The following is a 16,879-nucleotide window of genomic DNA, read 5'->3' as shown; positions in this document are numbered from 1 at the left end:
GTGGATGGATGCAGGGATGTTTTGAATGGGGGGTGTCTGCCTACAGATTTGATTCCGGCTGGTGACACCCCGATTATGGAAGGAGATGGTGTTTGTGGTGGAGCAGTTCCTTGGTTTCTTCACTCACTGAGAAGTGAGTGGCAGGGAGACGGGGACGGCGGGGTGTTACCCACATCAGCACCCTGCAGGTGAGGGTGGTGGTCCCATTTGCATGGGGTCCCTTGGCAGTGGGCAGAGCTGGATTTGAACCCGGGCCTCTGACTTCGCGGCCAGTGATCGTCCAGAGGATTCACTGGAAGCAGGGCCCAGCGGGAGAGCACAGTGAGGGGTCTGGGCCCAGACCACACAGGCCCAAGTCTGCTCACGCACCAGCTGTGAGAGCCGGCCCACGCTCCTCAGCCCGAGCTCCATCTCACGTTTGTAAGGGAGGCCAGGCGGGGTTGCGGGGAGCCCCGCGTGGGGTGTGGGCTGAGCACAGGGACCATATTTTCTCCCACCTGTGACCCGGGGGATCAGGAGTGTCAGGAAGAGCACTGGGGATAGTTCCACGCCGACCCTGCCCGACCCCCGCCAGTGAGGAAGGGCCATGGGGTGCTGGTGCTTTCAGGAGCCAGGAGAGGCCTCGGGCCGCCGGCAGACCCTGACGAGCGGGCACAGGCCTAGAGGTCTTCTGGGATTGTCCTTGCGGCCCACGTAGGCAGGGTTGGGGTGCGGGTGGACTCAGAGGCTCCTTGGCTTTGCAGTCCTGCGGGAGACAGTGCCTGGGAGGGACGCGGGCCTGTCCCCTCCCCCAGTGCCGTTCCCGGGGCTCAGAGACCTTGTCCGCATATGCACGTCTGCGCAGGCCGTGTCCCCATACCCCCGTGGTGCCCCCCGGCCTCCCCCCAGGCTCAACATGCTCCAGAAGCTCGTCACTTCAGACGTCAGGCTGCCTCCAGGCCTTGCGTCTGTATGTCCTGTGGGTCATGGGACAGCTGGGGTCCCTGCCCCCCCACCCACCTGACCGCAGATGTGAGGACTGGGAAACGTCTCGTGGGGTCTCATCCGGGACAGCAAGGAGCAGGCGGTGGCGCACATCTACCCCTTGCCACCCACGTGCCCTTCCTTATTCATTCAGCAAACACCAGGGTGCCCGTTTTGGGAGTGGCTCATCCCAGGCTCAGGGGTCTGCTGGGGGGAGCAGTGGGAGGGGTCGGGGGTCCTTCGGGGGTCTGTCCCGAGCGGGGCGGGAGGGGTGCAGCGGGCTGGGGCGGGGCCAGGCTGGAGGTGTGGCTCCTTGGCCCGGGTGTGGGGTCCCAGGTGGAGTGCAGAGGCACGGGGGACGCGGGTGAGGTGGTGCTGTCGGTGGAGAGGTCCCAGACATGGGCACGGGCCCAAGGGGCGGGGTGCTGGGTGCTGGGACCTGACCTGGGCAGAGCCTGGGCCGCCGCGAGGGTGGGTGGGCTGGGGGAGCCGAGGAGGCGGGGGCCTTTCCCGGGGTGTTGCCTTTGGACGGTGCAGAGCGGGCTGGGACAGCAGGGGCCCGGAGAAGCGTGTTGTCCTCAGACGAGAGGAAGAACCGCAGGTCGGTGTGTCAGCTGCCGAGGGGGATGCAGCGGAGCCCGCGGGTCCCAGCCGGAGGGCAGAGGGGGTCCTGTGGCCTGGGTGGCAGGTGCGGGCCCCGAGGGAGGAGGGGCGAGTGCAGGACTCTCCTGCCGCATGAGCAGCACCCCGAGCCCTGGAGTGGACCGAGCAGGGCCCGTCACGTGGACTGCGTGTTTCTCCCAGAGTAGGAGAGCGGCGGGAAGGGGGTAGGCGGGAAGAGGAGAGAACACGGAGTGGGGCTTCCAGGGCGGGACACCTGTAGCCTCGAGGCCCTGACAGGGCCCTGTGTCCAGAGAAGTGTGGGCTTGGGAAAGCGGAGGGCAGGGCAGTCCTGAGGAGCCTGTGTGCTGAGGCCGCGGGCGTGGGGCAGGTACAGGAGGCCGGGGCGGGGGGCAGGTACAGGAGGCTGGGACTGTGGGGCAGGTACAGGAGGCCGGGGCGGGGGGCAGGTACAGGAGGCTGGGACTGTGGGGCAGGTACAGGAGGCCGGGGGTGTGGGGCAGGTACAGGAGGCTGGGACTGTGGGGCAGGTACAGGAGGCCGGGGGCGTGGGGCAGGTACAGGAGGCCGGGGGTGGGGCGCAGGTACAGGAGGCCGGGGGTGGGGGGCAGATACAGGAGGCCGGGGGTGGGGCGCAGGTACAGGAGGCCGGGGGTGGGGGGCAGATACAGGAGGCCGGGGTGTGGGGCAGGTACAGGAGGCTGGGACTGTGGGGCAGGTACAGGAGGCCGGGGGCGTGGGGCAGGTACAGGAGGCCGGGGGTGGGGCGCAGGTACAGGAGGCCGGGGGTGGGGGGCAGATACAGGAGGCCGGGGGTGGGGCGCAGGTACAGGAGGCCGGGGGTGGGGGGCAGATACAGGAGGCCGGGGTGTGGGGCAGGTACAGGAGGCTGGAGGCGTGGGGCAGGTACAGGAGGCCGGGGGCGTGGGGCAGGTGCAGGAGGCCGGGGTGTGGGGCAGGTACAGGAGGCCGGGCCATGGGGCAGGTACAGGAGGCCGGGGGTGTGGGGTAGGTGCAGGAGGCTGGGGTGTGGGGCAGGTACAGGAGGCCGGGGCTGTGGGGCAGGTACAGGAGGCTGGGGGCATGGGGCAGGTCTTCGGGGCCAGAAGCTCAGGGCTGCAGAGTGTGCAGCAGTCCCTTCAGCCCGGGGCCGCACGTCCTGAGCGCTGCTGCGTCCGTTGGTGGCAATGACGGTGGGGGCAGCGAGGACCAGTCACCTGCCGGGAACCCGTGTAATTGTGCAGCCAGATGCTACCGCTCTGCAGGTGGTGACTGGGGCAGTGGCCCGAAAGCGGCCAGGGCAGGGTCTCACTCCCTGGGACTCCCTGCGCCAGGTGCCAGGTGGGGCAGCAGTTGGCATGGCTGCTCTGACGTGGCTGTGGAGCAACGAGGAGGGCAGCGCCGGGGGCCCGAGTGGGCAGCGGGATGGGGCGGCCGCGAGGGCTGGGTTTCCTCTCGGGGGGAGGGCGCTGGCACGGGCGAGCAGGGTTTCGGGGCTCCCTCCTCCACAGGCCGGCCTCCTGGCGGGGACCCAGAGGCCGGACGAGACAGGCAGCAGATTACGCCGGGCCCTCCCTGGCCGGCCCTGTGGCTCCTGCCCCCCTGCCCTGTGGCCCTGTCAACCTGTGGGTCTTGGAGTGCTCATCTGGACCCCGATAGGCCCTGCCCCAGCCCCAGGTGGGGTGTCTCCCACCCCCCCGCAGTTCCCCATGCGAACTCCCCCACACCCCCGGTCACACCTGTCCAGCAGGTGACCTCCAGGCATCGCCCCCATCACCGGTGGCTGGTTTGGTGGCCGACGCTGAGGGTGCCCTGCTGCCAGCGGGGGAGGGCTGTGCCCGACCACAGGGCGTGGGCAATGCCAGGAGGGAGGGGAGCACCGGCTGGCAGGTGGGGGTGCGGGGAGGCCCCGGGCCGGGTACATGCAGAGCGCCAGGCAGAGGAGCACCCCCGACGGCCCGCTGGACACGGATTCCTCCTGCACGCAGGCAGCTTCACCAGCGCTCACGGGGCTGACCGGCCAGGGGGCCTCAGTTTCCCTGGTGGATAGTCGAGGCAGGAGGGAAGGAAGGAGTGATGAGGTGCGTGTAGGGCGGTAACCGGGCCCCACTGCTCTGCTGTCCGCTTCTCCCCTGGCCCGACGGCCTCCTGCTGGCCCGTGTCCCGCCTCTGGCCCAGGGCAGGGCAGCGCGTGGGGTCCCGACCTCCCACTCTGTGCCTCTGAGCGGGGTGCCCGCGTGGGGGCTGTGGGGCGCTGGGCTGGGGGGGCGCGTGGCTCGCCGGTCCCCTTGCTGCCAAACGCGTGGTCGTGGCTGGGTGGGGACGTGGGGAGGCCAGACGGGTCGTGTGTCGGCCTGGGAAAGACGTGTGCTCCGCGCGGAGACCTGTCAGCGTGTGGGGGGGTGGAAAGGCGCCCACGACGGCGCCTGGGGCACGTGAAGGAGCACCTTGACCCTGCAGAACCCTGTCCGCGGCCTCTCGCACCCGCGCTGCCCACCGCCCCCGACTCGTGGCTTCAGGAACAACTGGCACGAGCTGAGCCCCGGCTGAGCAGGTGGCCTGAGCGGACGCCCCAGGACGCGGCACGGGCCCCCGACGGCTGCGCCGCCCCTGCTGCCCCCGGGCCCGGTGGGAGGCTGCTGCAGGCACCACAGAAGCACCTCCCCGGTGCCGTGAGCCTGCTTCAGGCTAGGAGCGCTCCAGCGAGGGCGCAGCGGTGGGCTCCCGGGACTGGAGATGACCAGGGTCGCAGCAGCACGGCCGGGCCGGTCACAGGGCAGGGAGCGGGTCACACGGGGACTCGGGCGGCTCCCGGGGACCCTCGCGGGACAGCGGTTTTCTGGCTACGTGGTGTGTAGGAGGCGCCGTCCCGGTGCCGGGAGGAGAGCGCAGCAGGTGAGCCTGGCTCCGGGGTCAGAGAGCTCCCTGCGTGCTGTGCTGCCACCGCATGAGGCGGCCCACTCGGGACGAAGGGTGCACCTGCCGCCCCGGCTCCTGGTCCGGGAAGCAGCTTCGCCGGCACCCGCGGCCACCTGGGCAGTGCGGTGGGGACACGGGCTGGGTGTGGAGGCTGAGGAGCCCCGCCGAGCTCGCGCCCCCGCGTCAGGTGCCCTGTGCTCTCTCCCTTCCAGCTCGGAGCCAACACCCTGCTTTTCCTCAGCGTGAACACGTACGGGGTCTTCGTGAGGGTCTTGGCCAAGCGCTCCCAAAGCAAAGCCTTCCTGCAGGCCCGCAGCTACACTGAAGACCGGCTGAGGCTGGAGGACGAGAACGAGAAGCAGGTGGGCGCGGGGGGCTCTCACCTGCAGGGGCACGGGGCCAGCGGGGGACACGGGGTGGGGAGCACAGCTCGGGGCATGGGGCCGGGTGGGGGGTGCAGACAGCGGAGTGTGGGCCCAGGGTGCAGGGCCGGGAGCACCCAGCGGGGAGCACGGAGCTCGGGGTGGAGGTGCTCAGGGGCCTCAGGAAGAGGAAACAGGGCAACGGCAGTGGGGACTCCGTAGACTTGGAGGGGGAGGACCTGCCACCTTCTGTGGCCCTAGCGTCAGTCTCCCCATTGGTCAGACGGTGTGCCCAGGTGACACTGTAGGGCTGGGAGAGGGCAGGGCGAGCTGCAGAGCTCGCCCCGTGGGTTTGTTGCCCTGCAGGGGCTGAGCTGCTCCAAGGCCGGCACGGAGGGCGGGGGTTTCACCTGTGGGGGGGAGGTTGGGTGGGATCCAGCTGGAATCCACTCCCTTGGAGCCGGGGGGGTGGGGGGGTGGTGAGGCAGGTCCTGACCGGCCCTGGCCCAGGTGTGGTGGGCCCTGACCCGCTGGCCAGAGGCTAAAGCTCCGCAGACCCGAGGGTGTCCCCATGACAGTGGTCGTCACGGTAACCCTGGCCAGCAGCTCGGCTGTGTACCTGGGGGGCCCCCTGCCCAGCCCCTGCCACAGCCTGCTGGGGCCGCGGGACCACCCACCCCCACACAGACGGCGAGCCGGACCGTTGCGCACTGCCCGGGGTCCCCGGGCTCATCCCCGTCAGGGGTGCCGGGTGGGCTGGGAGCCCCAGGCGAGGCTTCCCCGCAGCGTCGGTGCTGAGCCTTGTTTCTGTGGGGTGGCGGGTGGGATTGCTCCGTACGTGAGAGCCCACTCTATGGCAGACGCGGGGCGTGGGGTACGGGCTGTCCTTCTAAAACATGCACACGCGTGTGTTTATTTATAGGTTCTATAACGATACCTAGTGTTTACGGTGAAGGTAGGTTGTGGTTTAGAAGCAGATGACGTACGTGTGCTTAGATTGTGTGTGCGTATCTGGATGGACTTGTCTGTGGGAGATCCACGTCTGCGTGTATACGTACGTGCACATGCGTGGTATGCGTGTGTGTGGGCCACATGTGCGGAAACGTGTGCATGTGTGTCTGTACACACGTGTATGTGTCTATGTGGAGCATGTGTGCAAGTGTCCATGTCTGTGTGTGTCTACGCGTGTGGATTTGCATTCGTGTGGACTCTGTGCATGCCAGTGTCTGTACGTGAGTGTGTGCATGTGCGTACATGTATGTGGGGATACGTGAACATATGCATGCAAACGTCGGGTGTGTGCATATATGTGTGGATGTGTGCGTAACTGCACATGTGTGGATGCGTGTGGATGCGTGTGTGGATGTGAGTGTGAGTGTGCGCATGTGTGCAGACGAGTGTGTGGCTGAGTGTGTGTGTGCATGCAGGCACACACGTGCGTACGATCCGGAGTCCCCGGGGCTGGTCCCTGAGCGTCTCCTGCGACATCAGCCCCGCCAACTGAGGGTCTCTTGGCCGTTTTTGAGACGCTTGCACGCACAGCGCGGGGACCCCCCTTGGATGCCTCCCCGACATCCTTGAAGAAGCGACGTTTGGGGGCCGCCGCTGCGTCTTCCTCCTCTGAGTTTCCCTTTGCTCTTCCTCCTGTCTTCCATCTCCTCTGCGTTTCCTTTCGGATGTCTTTCTTTCCGTGCTCGGCGTGTGTCTGTCTTCATCTCTTCTCTTCCCGTGGCTGCCTTTCCCGACGACCACGTGAGGCTCTGGGCCTGTTGGGCCCCCGAGCCTGGGGTCGGCCGCGAGCGATGCTGCAGTGGTGGCCGCGGCGTGGACCGCACGTGCATGCAGACTCCCAGGCCTGCGCTCTAACCGCACCCCCGGCCCCGGCCCCAGGGGCGAGCGGTCACACGCACTCCTGCCGTCACGGGGCCACTCTGCGTGCTCGTGTCAGCTCCGCCAGCAAGGGCTCATCCCACAGAGGGGGGAGCCCAGACACCGGGAGGCTCAGGGCCGGCGTGTGGGTGCAGCAACTCTGCAAGATGGCAGATGTCACCCCGACCCGTCAGCCCGGTGACTGCTGTTACCGTGTTGTCACTCTGGGTCCGGATATTTAGATTTTCTGCATTTTCCCACGGACGGATCCACCGGTGCTTTGAATGTAGCTTGAGGCCGCTGTGCCTTCCTCCCCGGCGTGCGCGCGGGACTTTGTGTTCTCGGCCCCGACGTTTAGACGCCGTGTTTTGAAAACGTGACTCCTCCCGAGGAGGAGTTCATCCTGGTTCATCGCCTGGGAGCAGGCCTCAGCTGTGTTGTCGGGAGAGCAGGTGCGACTTCGCGCCTCGCCCCGGCTCCGGGGGGGTCTCCCGGTTACGCCGTGTTCCATGTTCTCCTTCGAAGTTATCCGCGATCGCGCGTGGCTCCGGTAGCGGTGGCCTCTGAGCGGGGCCCCGGGGCCCGCCAGTCCATGGGGGGCCGGCTGAGGCGGGCCTGGTGGTCGGGGGCCCGGCGTGCGTCCCGGAGAGGAGTCTGGTCTTCTTTGTCCATCCTCCACTCCCTGGCGGGCCGTGCTGCGCCTCCTGGCCCTCACTGACGCGGGACGGGCTCTCTCCACACGGTTGCCCTTCGTATTTCTTTGTGGTGTATGTGTTTGACCCCTCCTGGCCCACGCTCTGGCCCCGTGGGTGCCAACGGGCCGCTCACCATGGAGAGGCCGGTGTCTCCTCCGGGGTGGTCCCCGTGTCCCCACGTGTGTTTCTCTCGCCTTGCTTCTCCTGGTGTTAAAACTCAATAGTTCCATATTTCAGACATTTCCGTCATTTTTCTTGGTGGTTCACACAGTGCTTTTGGAACAGGAGGGTGAGGGTCACATCCATGCATCTCTGGCTGGCCAAGAGCGGGCGAGTCCGGACTTTGACCTGCCATGTCTTCTCTGTTGGGGCCTGGGGGTCGGGTCTGTCACACGGGAGTAGGCTTGGCACACGGCGAGGGCTTGCGGGCCCGGGGGTCAGGTACTCCAAAGGGACTTGGAGGGTCTTTTGCTTCCAGAACAAAGACGTCCAACCTTAGGTCTTCGAAACGGGAAAGCCTTAGAGCAGCTGATCAAGAAGAAAGAATGGGCATAGGGCGGGTGTTAGGGACGGAAGGCTCGGCGGCAGATAGAGCCGTGCTAAAAGCAGACACAAGGGAAACACTCAGGATTCGTCACTAGCAGGAGATTTGAAAACTCCGAGATGCACCAGTTCCTGCACAGTTTCCAGGATCGAAACTGGTTCGAGAAGCAAATAGAGGGCTCGGAAAGCCCGTGGCCACCCAAATGTTGACTTAGCAGTGACCGTCGTCTCCGGGCCCGTGGTCACCCCTGAGCCGTGTGGGCGTCCGGGGAAGGCGCCATTCCCGCTCCCGCTTGTCCCGGGGATGTGGGCGCAGGGTGACTCTCCAGAGTCGCCGACGTGCAGGTCGCACACACGTGGGGAGTGGCCCCGGCTCCCGGCGCTGTGCTCCTGGGCGGTCACCCCCAGGCCCTTCCTGGCGCTGAGCGGGGAGCGGGTTTTGTCTGGACGCCTTGGTGCATCCATGTGCCACGTGTGGGGCTCTGCAGGGGCTGCGGCTACCCCGTGTGTTGTCATCCCCATGATTGCCTGGACACCGTGGAAGCAGAGCTGACAAAGTCTTCTTTTTCTTTTTTTTTTCTTAAATCTTATTTATTTAGTCATGAGAGAGAGAAAGAGGCAGAGACCCAGGCAGAGGGAGAAGCAGGCTCCATGCAGGGAGCCCGACGGGGGACTCGATCCCGGGTCTCCAGGGTCACGCCCTGGGCCGAAGGCAGGCGCTAAACCGCTGGGCCACCCGGGGATCTCCCTGACAAAGTTTACTTTTTGTCTTGATCCAGTTTTGGTATCAGATAATATTGACTTTATATCAGGAGTTGGGGGGTGTTCCCTTGGGGTAAGGTGGTATCTCATTGTGGTTTTGATTCGCAATCCCCAGATGATTAATGACGTTGAGCATCTTTTCATGCACCTGTTGGCCATCTGGATGTCTTTTTTAGAGAAATGCATATTCAGATTTCCTGCCCGTTTTTTAATTGCATAATTTGGGTTTCCGAAGTGGAGTTGTCTGGGTTCTTTATATATGTTGGATACTAACCGCTTATTGAATCTACCATTTGCAGATACCTTCTCCCATTCAGTAGGTTTCATTTCTTTTTCATTTTGTTAATTATTTCCTTTGCCGCGTAAAAGCTTTTTATTTGGTACAGCCCCAATAATTTATTTTTGCTTTGCTTCACTCACATGAGGAGACATATCTAGAAAAGTCTTGCTAAGGCTGATATTTTCTGGAAAATTTTAGGTAGAATTGGTGTTAAATTTTCTTCAGTGCTTGGCAGGCATATCTAGTAAAATCATCAGGATCTGGAGATTTCTTCTATATGAATTTTATTTTTTTATTTCTTTATTTTTTATTGGTATATGAATTTTACAATTAAGAATTCAGTTTACTTAATAGGTTGCAGAACTATTCAGATGTTTTATTCACAGTATTTATATCTTACTGCGTGAGTTGTAGTGGCTTGTGCTTTTTTGAGACGCTTGTCCGTATCTTTGAAATGGTCAAATTCATGTGTGAAGTGTGACTACTGTTCCCTTTATCTTTTCGGTTTCTGCAGGGTCTGTAATGATAACGTTTCCTTCCTGATTTTGTTAATTATGTCATATCAGTCTCTCTCTCTCACTCATTTTGCTAGAGGTTTGCGTATTTTATTTGCTGTATTTAAAGGATCACATTTTTGTTTCATTGATTTTGGGTTTTTTTTTTTCCCGTTTTCAGTTTCTTTGATTTTTTCTTGTATTTATTATGATATTCCCTCCTCTAAATTTGCTTGACTTTGTTCTTCTTTGTCCAGAGTATTTAAATGGAAGCTTAGATTATTTGACAACTTTCTCTTTTTTAGTATGAGCAAATAGTCTCATAAATTTCCCTTTCAGAGCTGCGTGCCACCGATATTGGTGTGTGGTGTTTTCACTTTCATTCGGTTCTGTGTATTTTTAAAACTTTCCTATGACATCTCCTTTCAACTCCTGGATTGCTTAGAATCGTTTTGCTTAGTTTCTCAATACTTGGAGATTTTTCTGCTGTTTTCTGCTACCGATTTTTAGTTTGAGTCCGTGATTTTCAAAGACCATGCTCTAGAATTTGAATTCTTGTAAATACGCTGAAGTTCGTGTCATGGCCCAGGATATGGCCTGTCTTGGTGTGAGTTCTGTGGGTGCTTGAAGACAACGTGTTTTCTGCACTTCTTGGGCGAGGTGTTTTATACTTGTTGTTGACATAACTGTTGGCTGATGGTCTTCTTGAGTGCTCTGTATCGTTGCTAATCTTTGTCCAGATTTTCTATCATTTATTTTTCTTCTTAAAATTTTTTTTTAAAAAAGAGTTTACTTATTCACGAGAGAGACACACACACACACACAGATGCAGAGACACAGGCAGAGAAGCAGGCTCCCCGTGGGGAGCCTGATGCGAGACTCGATCCCAGGACCCTGGGATCACGCCCTGAGCCAAAGGCAGATGCTCCAGCGCTGAGCCACCTGGGCGTCCCTGGGTCATACTTGTTAAAAATCACTCTGCCGATGTGTCTCTTTTGTATGTTTAGAACACTTGTCTTTCATGTAATTATCATGTCAGAGCATCCACCTGTCATTTTATGTTTTGTTTCTTTGTCCTGCTTTCCTCTGTGTTAGTCGAACGCGTTTTTAGAATTCAGCTTTGCTATATCATTGTGCCCATGAGTGCGTATCTCTCTCAGTGCTGCTTGAGGTTTTATACTAAAGACACGTAACGTCACATTCTACTGTTGTCGACATGTTACCGGGTAGGGCAAAGTGCAGAAACCCCACCTCCGTGGCCTTCAGCCTCACCTGCGACAACACGGTCTTAAATATTTCTTCTGCATACATTTGAGCCACACCAGGCAGTGCTGTATGGCTCGCGTCAACCAGCACGTAGCGGAGAAGGGAAGTCAATTTTATTCATGGATATTTTTGCTTATGTCATGTCATTTCTTCCTCCCCTATGCCCAGATGCTTCCTTTTCTCCTTTTCTTTCTGGTTACAGGTCTTTCTCTTGGGGCAGGTCTGTTGGTGACAAGGCCTCCTACTTTTCCCTCTTGATTTCTTTCATTCCCGAAGGGCTCTGGGTACACAGTTCTTTTCTCTTGCACTCGAAAAGCCGGCCACCGTCTCATGGCCTCCACGATCCCCGATGAGAAATCTGCGGTAATTCGAACCGTGTTTCTCGTGGGAGAGGCACCGTTACTCCCCCGTTGCTCTCCGGCCTCGTCCGCTGTCGTGACGTTTCTGAGGTTTGACTGTGTTGTGTCCTGGTGTGGATGTCTTCGGTTTGTCTGCACTGGGGTCTTTCCAGTTTCTGGAGTGTGGAGATTTAGGTCTTTTGTCAAATTTGGGGTCTTTTCATCCACTAATTCTCTGAAGTTTTCTAGCCATTTTCTTACCCTTCTTTGGTGACTCCGTGGACATGAATGTGGGATCTTTTGTTACGGTCCCACGGGTCATTGGAGCAGCCTCTGGGGCTCCGGGGCTGCAGGTGCGACCTCGCGGATGCCGAGTGCGTCGGTCCTGCCCGGCTGTCCTCACCCACAGCTTCTGCATCACGGCCCGCGACTCCTTTGTGCAAAAGAGGGCTCTTGCCCGAGCGTAGCCAGGTCGCCTCGAGCTGGCCCCGACCGAGGGTGGTGGCTGGGTGGGGAGGCCCTGCCCTGAAGGTCACCTCAGCCGGTTGGTGGCTTTGACGATGCCGAGCCCCCTTGCTGTGGCAGGAGAGTGCTGGCATTTTAAGAGCTTCCTGGGGCAGGTCACGTGAAGGCCCGCAGAGGTCAAGCCCAGGCCTGGCTCACTGCCTGGTGTCTTGGTGCAGAGGCAACGGACTGCCTGGTGTCCTTGGACCTGAATGGCGGCCTCCCCTGCCCCACAAGGACGTGGGGGGACGCGGGGACGTACAGCCCCGTCCACCGGCCCGGCCAGCCTGCCTCTGGACGCAGAGGGGTCCTGGGCAGGTGGTTGGGGGGAGGGAGTTCACAGACTGAGAACTCTTCACCCAGGGAAAGAACTTGGTAGAAAGAGTGGACGGATGTCCCCTTGATGAGGGAGGGGGAGGAGCGGTCCCTGGGCCAGCGTGCCTCGTACAGTGGAGTCCTGAGGATGTCCCACGTGCGTGCAGGGCTGGGGGAGGATACCCCGCGGGCTGCAGAGCGCCGGGTGCCAGCATTCGCCCTGGACCCGCAGGTGGAGTGGGTGGCTGTCACACGGGCTGTGCCTGGCTGTAGTTTTGGGACCGAGCCAGGAGGAGAGCACTGGGCCTCGGGGGCGGCGGCATGCGGCCCTTGGACGCTGCCCCCCGCCCTCCACCCGGAGTTACCTGGAGGCTGGTTGGGATCTTGAGACGCCCAGTTGGGAGTTCACCGCTTGCTCCGACTGGGCTGGCGCTGGAGGCCTTTCTCCTGGGGCACCCGCTGGTGTCCCGGGCCGGGGCTCTGCAGGACCCCGTTTGGGGAAGGCTGCCGGGTCTTTCCTGAGGATGAAGGGGGGGATGGTTGGCTCTCTGTCCGTTGCGGGTGCTGCCGGGCCATGAGGTGCCCTGGCAGCCTGGGCGCGGGGGTGCTTGCCTTGTGCCCTAGGGAGCAGCTGAGGCTCGGCCTCCGGGGCCTCCGGGGCCTCCTCCCTACCTGACACCTGTGGTTTTGGGGAAGCATGATGAAGGAGTCAGGGTGACGAGTTCCGTGTGGCGTGTGGGGCTCACGGACACGGCCTCCCATATTAGGGTCAGAACGTGTGTTTTGTCCGAGGCCGGGGTGCCTGGTGGCCCAGGGCTTTCTGGGTGCTGCTCTGAGCTTTCCGGGGCCTGCGCCTTTCCCCTGCCCCTGCACGAGGAAGCTTCTGCATGAGGATTCACTGGCCACCGGGGCTCTTGAGGACAGGCTGCTGATGTGAGGGGTGTGCCCTCCCCCCACTGTCCGGATCTGTCTTTCCTGGTCCCGGAGGGGACGTGTTCCCTCAGTGACTCAGTGGTCAGCAGTGCCAGCAGCCTACCGCCATCCCCTGCCCCTGCTTGGGTCGCTTACCACAGCCCCCGCCCCCAGGATGACAGGAGTCTGTAGAGTCTTAGCTTGTCCTTCCGCGGGCACACGGTTGGCAGATGTCTTCTCCCTGGCTTCAGCCAGTTTACTTACGTGGCGCGTGACTCTGCGTGCCGCCCACTTCTCAGTGTCCTCTCGTGTGGACCGTGGCATCCCCAGAGTGAGGGAGGGGTGTGCTGGCTGGCCCACTTCTGCTCGGGGTGGGGGCTACAGATGTGGGCCTCCCCTGACCGCAGGGTGGAGGGCGGAGAGGCTGTCCCCGGGATGCAAGGTCTGGGTCTTGTTCTCGGCATGAAATGTGTGACGCGGGGGCTCGCTGTCCTGTCCCCTTCTTTCTTCATCAGCTCAGGATACATCGGGCTCACCCTGGCCCAGGCGGGGCCTCCCGGGCTTGCACCCCAGCTGCGATGTCACCATCCCTTTGCATCGGCACCCCAGTCGGGGCTCACGCGGTGGACATCTGCTGGGCCTGCTCTGGGGACAGGACATGTTCCAAACACCTCTCAAGTCATCAGACTTGCCTTCCTGTTTTTGTTCATTGAATTTATTCCTGGGTATTTTATTCCCTTTGATGCAGTTGTAAATACCATCATTTTCTCCGCTTTTCCGAGCATTCATTGTTTGTGTGCAGAAACACCACAGATTTCTGCGTGTTAATTTCACATCCTGAAAATTTGCTGAATTCAGGTATTAGTTCTGACGAGTTCTTGGTGGCATCTTTAGGGTTTTCTGTAGATATTAAGCCATTTGCAGAGAGAGATAGTGTGTGATTTTCTTTCCGTGCCCGGTTGCTGAGGCTGGGACTTATGCTGTTGGATGGGAGTGGCCTCCCTGTCCACTCCTGACCCTACAGGGGAAGCTCTCCTGTTCTCACTGTCGGGGCCGATGTGTGCCGTGGGCTTGGCATCCCTGGCCCTCACTGTGTCGAGAAACGTGTCCTCTGCACCTGCCGTGTGGGGAGGCTTTATCCTGAAGGGATGTTGCGTCCTGTCAAATGCTTGTTCTGCATGCGCTGAGACGATCATGTATTTCTACCCTTTCTTCGGTTAATGCGATGCATCACATCGATCGATTTGTGGATATCGAACCACCCTAGCATCCTGGGAACAAATCCCACTTGGTTGTGGTGTCCAATCCCTTGAATGTACTGTTGGAAGTGGCTTGCTCATGTTTGTTTGGGGGGATTTCTGCATCTGTGATCACTGGGGGTATTGGCATTAGTAAAAGATCCTCGTCTTTTCTGGTCAGGTCAGTGGTTTTGGGTTCAGGGTAATGCTGGCCCCATAGAGTGAATTTGGGAGCTTTCTTAAGAAGTATTGGTGATCTTCTTCAAACGTTTGTTAGAGGTCACTAGTGAAGCCATCCAGTCCTGGGCTTTTCTGTGTTGGGGGCTTTTGATCACTGCTTCAGTCTCCGTACTAGAAATGTCTGCAGATTTTCGGTTTCTTTATGATTCGGTCTTGGTAGGTTGAGTGTTTGTAGGGATTTATTCATTTCTTCTAGGTTGTCAGGTTTGCTGGTGTATAAGATGTGTCCCTTTTTATTCACTACTTGGCTCTTTCACTAGGACACGTGATTGTGTGGGCTGCAGTGGGACATGGTGGGACATGTCCATGTAGCTGTGTGTGTGTGGGGGGCATGCACGTGTGTATGGATATCCGCGAGTGCATTGCATACGTGCATGAGAGCGTGTGCGTATGCAGTTGTGCACATACACACGTGCATATGGACACGCTTGTTCACGTATATGTGTGCAGGTGTCCATGTGTGAGTATGTGCATGTGGGCTAAAATTTGTTTTAGATGTCTTCCTGTTATGCTTCTGAAGGATGCTGTTCTGTGGCTTTCTTTCCTCATGTCGTCTTCATGTGGAATCTTGGTCAGGCTGGTCTCCTGGAAGAGTTTGGGCATGTTTCCTCCTGTTCCACTTTCTGGAGATTTTCTTTCTGAAACTTTTAAACAATTCTTAAGAAAATTTATGTATTTGAGAGAGAGAGAGAGACAGAGCACGAGAGAGCACAAGTAGGCTGAAAAGGGAGAAGCAGGCTCCCCACTGAGTGGGGAACCCAACTGGGGGCTCCCTCCCAGCACCCTGAGATCACGACCTGAGTGGAAGGCAGACGCTTAACTGACTCAGCTGCCCAGGCGCCCCTGGAAGTTTTTACGTACAGGTTCAATTTTTTAAAATAGAGCTATTATATATATATATCTATAAAATCAGGGCTTTTTTAAAAAAGATTTTATTTATTCATTCACGAGAGACACAGAGAGAGAGAGAGACAGAGACACAGGCAGAGGGAGAAGCAGGCTCCCTGCAGGGAGCCCGACGCGGGATTCAATCCCGGGCCTCCAGGATCATGCCCTGGGCCGAAGGCAGGCGCTAAACTGCGGAGCCACCCAGGGTTCCCTAGATTCGGGTTTTTTATATGTCTGTGATATATCCATATACGATATGCATATGCACATATATCGGAGTGAGCTTTGTGTTTCTTAGTCTTTCGAAGAATCTGTACACGTGAGCTAAGTCACCGAGATTGTTAGAATAAAGGTATTTATGGTATTTCCCTGTTAGCTTTCTAATATTTGCAGAAGCAGCCGTGACATCACCTCCTCCTTTTCTGACTGTGATAATTTGCGTCTTCCCTCTCTCCCCCACCATTCTGGCTGCACGTTTATCAATGTGATCAATTTTTGTAAAGAGTTTGCTTCTGGTTTCATTGATTTCTGTTTTATTGTTTTTCCTCTGATTTTTTATTATTGTGATTCTTGTGGTTTCCTTGTTTTTCTTTTACTCTTGTTTTTGTAGTTTGGGAAGATGGAAGCTGAGACTGCTGATCGGGATCTTTTCCCTCCTAACGTGAAGAGTTGGTGCCGCACACCAGGCGGGTGTCTGGCTAAGGTGGCATCCCTGCGTTGCTGCGACACTGTGTCCTCGTTTCCCGTCGGTTCAAGATGCTTTCTAATTTCCCTTTTAATTTTGGTTACACCCATGGCTTATTTAGAGATATGTTTTTTTGAGGGATTTTTTCAAAGGTCTTTCTGATTTTGACTTCACATTTAATTCTGTTGTGGTCAGAGAACACATTTTATCAAAAATTTGAGTCCTCTTAAGTACACGGTTCAGAACACGGTCTCCTCAGGAACTGAGCAACAAGATGCACTGTGCTTCCGTGCCATCCTTGTGTTCTGGGGTGTTGTGTACACACGCTGAGGCTGGCTGGGGACGGGCTGCTCACGTTCTTCCCCTGCGTCATTACTTACGTCCTGGCTCCCAGGTTTCTCAGTTCCTGATCGAGGGGTATTGAGTCTGCGACATACTTAGAGATCTGTCTGCTCCCTGTGTTCTCAAGCTCTGCTGCTTGATTTATAACATTTAGGGTTCTTAGGTCCTCTTGATGAATTAACTTTTTTAAGATGTTCTTGATTCGTGAGAGACACAGAGAGAGAGGCAGAGACACAGGCAGAGGGAGAAGCAGGCTCCATGCAGGGAGCCGGACGTGGGACTCGATCCTGGGACCACGGGATTACCCCCTGGGCCGAAGGCAGGCGCTCAACCACTGAGCCACCCAGCAGTCCCATTCTGTTTGTTTAGAGACAGAGCGTGTGTGTGCGTGTGAGCCAGGAGAGGAGCAGAGGGAGAGCTAAAACCAACCTACTGAGCCACCCACGCTCCCCTAATTAACTCTATTTTCATGAAGAAATGACCCTCGTTCCCTGGAGCCCTAACGTGCTGTGTGAGCATAGCCGTTCCAGCTTTCCTTTGATTATTGTCGGGAAGCATGTCTTTTCCATCCCCCTTTCCTTTCCCCCAAGGGCTTCATGTCTTTTTCTCTAACGGGCTGGGTTTGTCTTTTCTCCCTTGAATC

The 16,879-nt window shown here is 58.5% G+C and overlaps 1 protein-coding gene across 1 annotated transcript in view; it reads left to right on the top strand.

Annotated features, from left to right (window-relative positions):
- The window catches only part of LOC140629485 (adenylate cyclase type 1-like), a 347,929-nt gene that overhangs the window by 11,552 nt on the left and 319,498 nt on the right, over positions 1-16,879 (top strand). Inside the window, 1 exon segment of the mRNA XM_072818990.1 lies at positions 4,716-4,865. Coding sequence (XP_072675091.1) covers positions 4,716-4,865 — 150 coding nt within the window.

The sequence above is a fragment of the Canis lupus genome (assembly GCF_048164855.1).
Source record: "Canis lupus baileyi chromosome 15 unlocalized genomic scaffold, mCanLup2.hap1 SUPER_15_unloc_1, whole genome shotgun sequence".
Lineage (NCBI taxonomy): Eukaryota > Metazoa > Chordata > Mammalia > Carnivora > Canidae > Canis > Canis lupus.
The sequence above is the reverse complement of the archived record's forward strand: the minus strand, read 5'-3'. Positions and strand labels throughout refer to the sequence as shown.